This window comes from Andrographis paniculata, unplaced genomic scaffold (genome assembly GCF_009805555.1).
Source record: "Andrographis paniculata isolate CXL003 unplaced genomic scaffold, ASM980555v1 Contig52END, whole genome shotgun sequence".
In the NCBI taxonomy this organism is placed as follows: domain Eukaryota; kingdom Viridiplantae; phylum Streptophyta; class Magnoliopsida; order Lamiales; family Acanthaceae; genus Andrographis; species Andrographis paniculata.
Window position 1 is genome coordinate 4,045,880 of NW_026137587.1, and position 8,853 is coordinate 4,054,732.

The window sequence follows — 8,853 nt, forward strand, 5'->3', positions numbered from 1 at the left end:
TTTTACAGTCGTATTTTGTGTTTACGGAGTATTATTCAAAAATTCATATTCTTATTGAAAAATGATAAAGTTATATTTTCTAATTTTGGCATATGAAATATATTATAGGCTTGCAATGGCAACGTGAACTTAACATCAAAAGGGAGAGTTTGCAAAGATTAAGAAAGATTACTATGATGCCTTTTTTATTTGGTCAAATGATGAAATGTTTCGAGACAAATTCGATTTGTCTCATGTGAAATAAATTCAAGTAAATCCAAAGGTCTATACAATATTTAATGTTTCGATTATATTGAATGAAAGATGGTTAAAGATCTGCAGGGTATTAGGTTTGGCCGGGGTTTATCTAGTGCGCACTTTCGAACAATAGCTGAAGATTCTTAAGTTATAAAAAAAATAAAAAATAAAAATGGTTAAAGATCAACCTAGTCTACTTTAGAGTGCAGTAATAAAGAATGCTTAGTTTGAATTGAATTTTAATGAGAGGAACAATTTTTTTTTTTTCTCTCCACTTGTGTGTTTATCCTTTCATGTATTGAATAATACAATGGTGCTTCAATGTAGCACCAAACAAACATATTTAAGTTTTATTTTTGTTATAAAGATTAAACAGACACATTTTAGTTTTATTTTGTTATTTTGATTTGTTTTGTTTAATCTTTGTGAAAAAAATAATACTCTCTTTTCAGATAAAATATTTTTATTTACTCTTTGACTACTCTGATTACAAAATAATATTACTAGTTATTAGTATTTCTTAAAAGATATATAGATATTTAATTTGATTTAATAATATTAATATACATAAATAGAAATTTAAAATTATTTATAATATGTAATATGATAAAAACTTAAAAATAAAATACTATAAATTTTTTATTTTGACGGATAAAAATGATAAATATAAATAATATTGTTATATAAGTTTTTTTGCCCTCTATTTTTTTTTTATAAAAATTAATATTTAATATAAAATATTATAATTTTTATTATCTAACATTTATATCAAATTAATGATATACTAAAGGAAAAAAAAAAAATTCCAAAACAATTGGTTCAAAACTTCCTACTTAATTAAAAATTTGGACTATGGTTAACCTATGGGTTGGCCCAAATCTTATACTACCTTACTGTAAAATTAAATTATTTTATATATATATATATATTAATATTTAATATTTTACATTTCATTTTACCAGATACAATCAGAAGTAGTTCAGTTCCGGTCACAGATCCATCGGGATAGTCGCTCTCGTCGTCTTCTTCGTCTTACCGTCCGTTGTTTCTCGTGTTCTTCGTCGTACCTTTCACATTGACTCTCCGATTCCGAAATTCAGTTCCTACCATCATCTTCTTCTTCTCTGACGTCGCTGTATTTTTCTCTCCGGTGTTCGGCGTCGTCCTCCAAGACAGGGCAGCTTCACCCTCGTCGTCACTTCTTCTTCTACAGTTTCATTGGAGGCTTTGTATGTTCAATTCTTTAACACTAATTTTGATTTATTTGCTGTTATGAATGCCGGGTGCTAAAGTATTTAGGGTTTAAATTATTTGATGTTAGTTGTATTTAATTTCGTTGATTTTAAATTTATTTGAAATGGTGGAGTCTATAAGTTTGATTTTTGTTGGATTTTCTTGGCTTGGTTTGTGTTGCTTTTGTTGGGAATTGGCTTAGGTAGATTGATGGATTGGTTCTAAGCTCTAATCTTACACTGTTACACATTTTGGTGTGATTGAAGTTATCTTTGTGACTATATCTATCCAATTTTGAAACTTTTAATTTATGCGACTATTTCTATCTTTGTGCTGATCTTGGGAAAATTTCATTTACAGAGACAACTCCAATGAATGCTCCGCCAATTGGGAAGACATTACTCACCACCACCTTCATTTTCTTCTCTCTCTTCCTTGCCCTGATTCTGATCTCGCCCTCTTCTCCCTTCTCTCAGACGCCGATCGATGCTCCAGTGTAAGTGAGAGTCTCGCTTTGTGTGTGTTCTAGTGAATTTTGGATTATCTGATCCAGTTAGATTCAATAGAGAAAAGTTGTGGAGCAGGTCAAAAAGAGCTGAGATATGGAGTTTACGGAGGCTTTCCGAGTGGAGGCCTTGTAGTTGGTGGCTGCAAGGGCATCCTGCTGGTTAGGGTTTTCCTTTTTTTTTTTTTTCTTCTAAAGAAAAAAAAAATTGTTATTGTTTTTAATGGATGTTTGTTTTGCGTTTTTTGAACACAGTGAATTTTTGGTATGATTTACTCTTTACGCAAGTGGTTTTATTGAGGTGTTGTGATTGAGGGTTGATGGATTCGTACCCAATTTGGGAAAGGATTAAATATGAAAAATTAAGTCCTACATTTCCCCTCTCAAATCCTGTTGGGATCTAAAAAAATGAGTGCATTTCTTTGTCAAAATTTGGTGCTTATTTGTAGTAAATTGAATAGATTTGATTCCATTTGTGTGTATGTATCGATTCTGGCATGCTTTATTTTCCTGGAGACAACATTGACTGACTTCAAATGCAGACGTTTGCATTGGTTTTTTTGTGTTGAAATGCTGCAGCCCTACCAGCTAAGAGCACTGGGTATATTCGAATCGATTGCTATGGTGGGCTCAATCAGATGAGGAGGGATGTAAGTACTTTTGACTTTTTTTTCTTTCTTGTATCGTTTTTAGGTTGCTTGATTTCTCTGTATGAACTTTTTTTCTTTTGTGCTTGTCTGTAATTTTTTCTGACTGTGGTAATTGCAGTTTTGTGATGGTGTCGGCATGGCTCGCCTGCTGAATGCCACACTTGTTTTACCTAAATTTGAAGTTGCTGCCTATTGGAATGAGTCAACGTAAGCAATCTGAATTTGTTGACAAATGATGCATTTTCTCTGAACATGCAATTTTACTCAAAAAATAGCCACTATGCCTTTAAAGTAGAACTGATCTCTAATGATGAATCTTACTTACGCATTGCCTTTTTTTAATATCTTATATATATGATGAATGAATGCATACGATTAAGATCAAGTACTATAACGTGATGCCAGTACTTAAAACATAGAGCTACTATATGCTGGTATATGCCGAGTAATTGAACTTTGATGCTTGAAATTGATGAAATTAACTCCTAATGTAATGTAATATAAAGTGCGCTTTGTAGAAGAATTGACAGGTGTGAGCTGAGGATGGCACTTTGAAGATAGATTATAGGTTAGGGTCATCGAAGCTGAATTCAAATATTCCATCCCTTTTGGAGTTTAATCCAAAACTTAGGGATATATATATATATATATATATGATTAAGATCAAGTACTATAGTGTGATGTCAGTATTTAAAAGCTAGAACTACTATATGCTGGTATATGTTGAAGAATTGAACTTTGATGCTTGAATCTTGAAATTGATGAAATTGGCTAGTAGTTGTAATGTAAATATGGTTGCATAAGAAGTGAGTTTGTAAAGGATCGGTGAACTGAGGATGGCACTGTAAAGATAGATTGTAGTTTAGGGTCATCAAAGTTGAAGTTGGCTCCTGTGCTAGAGTATATACATTGCCTATTGGAGTTTAATCCGAACCTTACGTATAGATACATCTCTTCTACAAATATAATTATTCTTTTACTGCTAATAGCAAACTTATATACACAAATATTTCACCTTTTCCATTTTTTACCTATTGGTTTCATCATGTGATTTGGTTGTGCAGTGGATTTGGAGATGTGTTTGATGTCGAGTACTTCATCCAGAAAATGAACGGCTTCGTACATATCGTGAAGGAATTACCTGCAGAGCTTGCATCAAAAGAGCCCGTTAGAGTTGACTGTAGCAAGCGCAAAGGCTTATTCGATTATGTAGAAACGGTGCTTCCATCTCTTCTGAAGCATCAGTACATTTCAATCACGCCAGCAATGAGCCAAAGAAGGGATAGGTATATCTGTCTCCCAATCTTGAATGATATCTGGTACATGCACAATTTGTTGTCACCCTCCTCTCATTCTCGACATTAATTTTCTTGATATAGAAGTAGTTCCTGAAATTTATTTCTTGAGCTAACTAGACTTTTGCTGTTCTTACTCTGTTTGGGCCGAGGTTTGTTTTATTCACCTTGTGATTAGATTTGAGGCTATGGTGAATTTCTTCTTTCTCCTGAATCAAATCTTGCATCTGCCTATTTCTGATTTTCGATACATATATATATATATATATTTTATATACACTGCAGATATCCACTGTATGCAAAAGCTGCTCTATGTCAAGCTTGCTATAGCGCTCTACGCCTAACCAGTGAATTAGAAAAGAAAGGTGCCGAGCTTCTGCAAGCTATACCGAAGCCCTTTCTTGCACTTCACCTACGGTTTGAACCCGACATGGTAGCTTACAGCCAGTGCGAATATCCTGGCCTGTCTCCTACTTCCATCAGGGCAATAGAGGCTGCTCGTGGAGATAGGAAGCCATGGACCGGCGAACAAGCTCAATTATGGCGAATCCGAGGGAAATGTCCCCTCACACCAAATGAAACTGCAACCATACTTGAAGCTCTTTCCATACCCACCGACACAAACATATATTTAGCTGCTGGAGATGGTCTGATGGAGCTCGAAGGCCTGACTTCAGTGTACGCAAATGTCTTCACTAAATCTGCCCTGATGAACAGCGAAGACTTCAAGAACATGCACGGGAACACAAAAGCTGCCCTTGATTACTACATATCTATTAACAGCGATTCGTACATGGCGACATACTTTGGCAATATGGATAAGATGGTTTCAGCGATTCGGGCTTTCAAGGGGATGTATAAAACACTTTTCTTGAGTAGGAGGGCCTTCGCTGTTTTGACTTCGCAGGGGCTTAAGGGGAACTCTTTGATGGAAGCTTTGTGGAAGGTTCACAGGGATGATTTCGTTAGGGGTGTGGGATCCGGGTTGCCCGACTGCTTCTGTGAGTTCAAACTGTGATGCGAAGACCGAGCGGGCAACGATTCAGGTATTCTTTTAATTCATGGATTTTGGGGCAAAGCTTTGATCATCCATTGCTGCATTGAATGTGTTAAATGTATGCTCATTTTCTTGCAGTTGGAGGATTTTTCTCAGAGCATATTGTTGTGCCTTGTTTTATTATACAACTTTTTATTTGAATGTTTGGTCATTCATGTTCTATATGGTCTGAATCTGTTACTCGATTTTTATTTTCTTCTTTTGTTCAATTTTTATTATTATTATTATTATTATTTTTTTTTTTCCTTGAGTTTTCGGTTCACATACAAAGACCTTATTTTTAACTGAATTGTAGACTACATGATGTGGGGGGAGACATTGTTTTACACAAAATTCGGCAAATTTGGCCCATTGAAGGGCTGAATATCAAACCACCTTAGTCATTGTGAATAGAAGTTTGAGTGTTTTTGGCATATTACTACCAAATGGATTGAATTTTTTGTACGTGGCATGGGGAATAGTATAAAAATATAAAATATGTTATTTTAGATTGAACATTTGATTTTTATTTTTATTTTTTTTTAAAACTTTTTTCTATAAGTATTTGAAGTTTTCTTTTTTAATATATAAAAAATATTATGTTTTTTAATTATTATTTTTGGGAATCCTAGTTAAAAAATGGTGATGGAGAACATTTGGCAAAGTAGTACTTCCACCGGCCGATCACAATGGTTCTACACGCCGACAGTTACCCAATTGTCTTGTCGGATCTAATAGCCGCTGATGATTTTCATGTCATAAGAGGAAAAAAAAAAAAAAAAAAAGCTAATTAGCCGATTGTGACATTGTGATTTGTTTGTTGTGAACGGTTCGTCCACCACTTAATTGAAAAATTGGAGTTTGGACTTATGGTTTACTACCTAGGCGGGCCACATGGGCTAGCCCAACTCTTACACTTGTTTCAGATACATCAGACGGCGTTGAGGTCCGGTCACAGATCCCGCCGTCTCTCTCGTCGTCTTCTTCGTCTTTCCGTTGGTCGTTTCTAGTTTTCTTCGTCGTATTCTTTCACATTTCACTCCCCAATTCCGAAATTCCTTTCCTACCATCATCATCTTCTTCTTCTCTGGCAACGCCGTCTTTTTCTCTCCGGTGTTTGGCGTCGTCCTCCAAGACAGGACAGCTTCACCGTCGTCGTCTCATTTTCTTCTTCTACAGTTTCTTCGGAGGCTTTGTAGTTCAGTCCTTAACACGAATTTTGAATTATTTGCTGTTCTCAATGCCAGACGCTATAGTATTTAGGGTTTAACTTGTTTGATGTTAGTCGCAATTAGTTGCTTTGATTTTAAAATTAATTGGAATTTTGGACTCTATTTGTTCAATTTTTGTTTTATTTCCACGGATTTGTGGGTTAATTTATGTTTCTCTTGTTGGAATTGGCGTAGGTGCTTATGGATTGGTTCTAAGCTCTAATCTTTCACTGTTATACATTTTGGTGTGATTGAAGTTATCTTTGTGACTATTTCTATACAATTTTGAAAGTTTTAATAAGGTTCATGAGAATGTATTGAAAAACACACCAGTTTCTCTTTAAACGCATTGGCTTTATCGATTTAACATCGTTCTTGCTCTGAAACTCTTTGCTTGACAGGACAGCCATGGTGGTTAGATTGCTCCTCCGACGTCTCTCCAATTGTCCACCGCCACCGATCAACAAATTTCTGAACCTCAAGCCTTTCTCCTCTCATCCAATCGCCGCCGAGCCGCAGCAATTTGGCCACCAACACCTCGTCAACGAGCTCTCACGCATCCTCAGCGACTACAGAAACCCCCAAAATGACATCGAATCGGCTCTCACCCCCTTCGCTTCAACCATCTCAGCTGATGTCGTCGAACAAGTCCTGAAAAGGTGCAAAAATCTTGGCTTCTCCGCCCACCGATTCTTCCTCTGGGCTGAGAAAATCTCCGGCTTCCGTCACAGCAATGATAGTCATCGAATTCTCATTGACATCTTAGGCAGCAGCCGCCAGTTCCCTATACTTTGGGATTTCTTACTCTCGATAAAGAACACCAGATCCTTGGAAATCAGTCGAGACATCTTCTGGATAATTTTTAGGGCTTACAGCAAGGCTAATTTACCGGCGGATGCTGTCAGAGCTTTCAATCGGATGTCGGATTTCGGAATCAAACCTAGCGTGGATGATCTCGACCAGCTCCTCTACACACTCTGCAAGCGAAAGCATGTCCGCATTGCTCAGGAACTATTCGACCGCGTCAAGGTTGCCAATCTCAATCCAACGGTGAAGACTTACAGCATTCTGATCAACGGTTGGGGAGAAATTGCCGACTCTAATAGTGCACACCACCTGTTCGACGAAATGCGTGAACGAGGTTACGCTTTAGATTTGCCTGCCTGGAATAGTCTAATGGTAGCTTTGTGTAAATCCCGGCGTGTTGACGAGGCTTATCGATTGTTCGAGCATATGCAGCGTGATGGGCCTCATCCGGACGCACATTCCTACTCGATTTTCATCCATGCATCTTGCGAATCCGACGATCTCCATTCGGCATTTAGGATCCTTGAATCGATGAAACGGCGCAGTCTCGTCCCCATTGTGTTCACTTACAACTGCATTATCAAGAAGCTTTGCAAGAACGATCAGATCGAAGAGGCGTACGCCCTTTTGGATGAGATGATCGGGCAAGGGGCGCGGCCTGATGCGTGGACTTACAACACTATTCTATCTTACCATTGCGATCGAAATGAAGTCAACCGGGCCCTTAAATTGATGAAGAGGATGGATTTAGATTCATGCCGACGGGACAAGCACACGTACAACATGGTGCTCAAAATGCTGATCAGAATCGGGAGGTTTGACACAGTCGAGAAGGTTTGGAATTCGATGGAAGAGAGGGGGTTCCATCCCGTGGTGTCGACTTATGCCGTCATGGTTCATGGGCTATGTAAGAAGCGAGTGAAGGTCGAAGAAGTTTGTAAGTATTTCGAGATGATGATTGATGATGGGATACCGCCTTATGACTCGACATGTGAAGTGTTGAGGAAGAAATTGATCGGCTTACGCTATGCAGAGCTCGTCGACGTTCTTGCTGATAAGATGGGTCGGAGCAGCTCCCGACCAATGCAGGAGGCGGCAAAATTGATGAGGGGCAATAGGCGTAACATAGGATCGAAAAGCCACAAAGATTTCTCCGATGAAAGCGATGGTTCTCTTGATTTAAGTTATTAGTGTGATCTACAAATGAGTCGATACGCGACACTTTTAGACGATCGATTTTGTGTTCAAGCGAAAAGCAGTTAAAGTTCAACTCAAATTGGATCTAACTCGAGCTCGAGATGAGAGAATCGATTCATAACTATTCTAATGCTCTCTCTGTCCGACTCTAAGGGTCTCATTTACTTTTTACGTTATTGTATTTAATATTAAAAATATTTTTATATTTGTATAATTTTGTATACAAATGTCATTATAATTGTATTGTAAGACACTAATATAAGTATTTTTATCATTTTTTTTATTTGTGCTACGTTTTCATATAATAATTAATATTCAAATATCAACTCGCAAAAAGTAAATGGGACCCTTAGAGTCGAACAGAGGTAGTATTTCATTGTGTGGTTCTTAACGCCGTTGCACATTGCTCAAAGGAGTTGGCGTCTTCATTGGCAGTTCAAAGGAATTTCGGATGCGTATTTTCCAATAGTTTTTATTTAAATGATATTTTGATATGATATATTATAAAAGTATTACTCATTTCGTTCACAAACTAATGTCAAATTTTTATATATTGGACGTCCAACAACTATTGTCTTATTTATCTTTTTAAACACAAATTTTACCTTTTTACTCCATTCATTTATCGTTTTCAATCTCTACTTTATCATAAAGGGTAAATTTGTCAATACATAATAGAAAA

At 36.8% G+C, this 8,853-nt stretch overlaps 2 protein-coding genes across 6 annotated transcripts; both read left to right on the plus strand.

Moving 5' to 3' along the window:
* The first annotated feature begins 1,202 nt into the window (after window positions 1-1,202).
* Window positions 1,203-5,162, plus strand: LOC127254472 (O-fucosyltransferase 13-like). Of its 4 annotated transcripts, none has more exons than XM_051279574.1 (7): window positions 1,203-1,466; window positions 1,831-1,966; window positions 2,037-2,137; window positions 2,555-2,625; window positions 2,744-2,832; window positions 3,690-3,911; window positions 4,206-5,162. In XM_051279574.1, exons 2-7 carry the CDS (start codon window positions 1,842-1,844, stop codon window positions 4,936-4,938), a joined length of 1,341 nt encoding a protein of 446 aa, XP_051135531.1. In that variant the 5' UTR covers window positions 1,203-1,466; window positions 1,831-1,841; the 3' UTR covers window positions 4,939-5,162. The 4 variants fall into 4 exon arrangements, with proteins under 4 accessions (XP_051135531.1, XP_051135532.1, XP_051135534.1 ...); XM_051279575.1 differs by having other exon boundaries at window positions 2,055-2,137; XM_051279577.1 differs by lacking the exon at window positions 1,203-1,466 and having other exon boundaries at window positions 2,044-2,137.
* On the plus strand, window positions 4,838-8,440 carry LOC127254471 (pentatricopeptide repeat-containing protein At1g52640, mitochondrial). 2 transcript variants are annotated; one of them, XM_051279572.1, is made up of 2 exons: window positions 4,838-4,966; window positions 6,569-8,440. In XM_051279572.1, the coding sequence occupies exons 1-2, from the start codon at window positions 4,938-4,940 to the stop codon at window positions 8,163-8,165; spliced, it is 1,626 nt and encodes a 541-aa protein (XP_051135529.1). In that variant the 5' UTR covers window positions 4,838-4,937; the 3' UTR covers window positions 8,166-8,440. The 2 variants fall into 2 exon arrangements, with proteins under 2 accessions (XP_051135529.1, XP_051135530.1); XM_051279573.1 differs by lacking the exon at window positions 4,838-4,966 and adding an exon at window positions 5,826-6,154.
* The last annotated feature ends 413 nt before the right edge of the window (window positions 8,441-8,853 follow it).

Coding starts and splice junctions, on each gene's coding strand:
- LOC127254472 (XM_051279574.1), top strand. CDS start 1,842: ATGAATGCTCCGCCAATTGGGAAGACATTACTCACCACCACCTTCATT. Junction 1,967..2,036: donor ACGCCGATCGATGCTCCAGT/GTAAGTGAGAGT, acceptor TAGATTCAATAG/AGAAAAGTTGTGGAGCAGGT. Junction 2,626..2,743: donor TCAATCAGATGAGGAGGGAT/GTAAGTACTTTT, acceptor TGGTAATTGCAG/TTTTGTGATGGTGTCGGCAT.
- LOC127254471 (XM_051279572.1), top strand. CDS start 4,938: ATGCGAAGACCGAGCGGGCAACGATTCAG. Junction 4,967..6,568: donor CCGAGCGGGCAACGATTCAG/GTATTCTTTTAA, acceptor TTTGCTTGACAG/GACAGCCATGGTGGTTAGAT.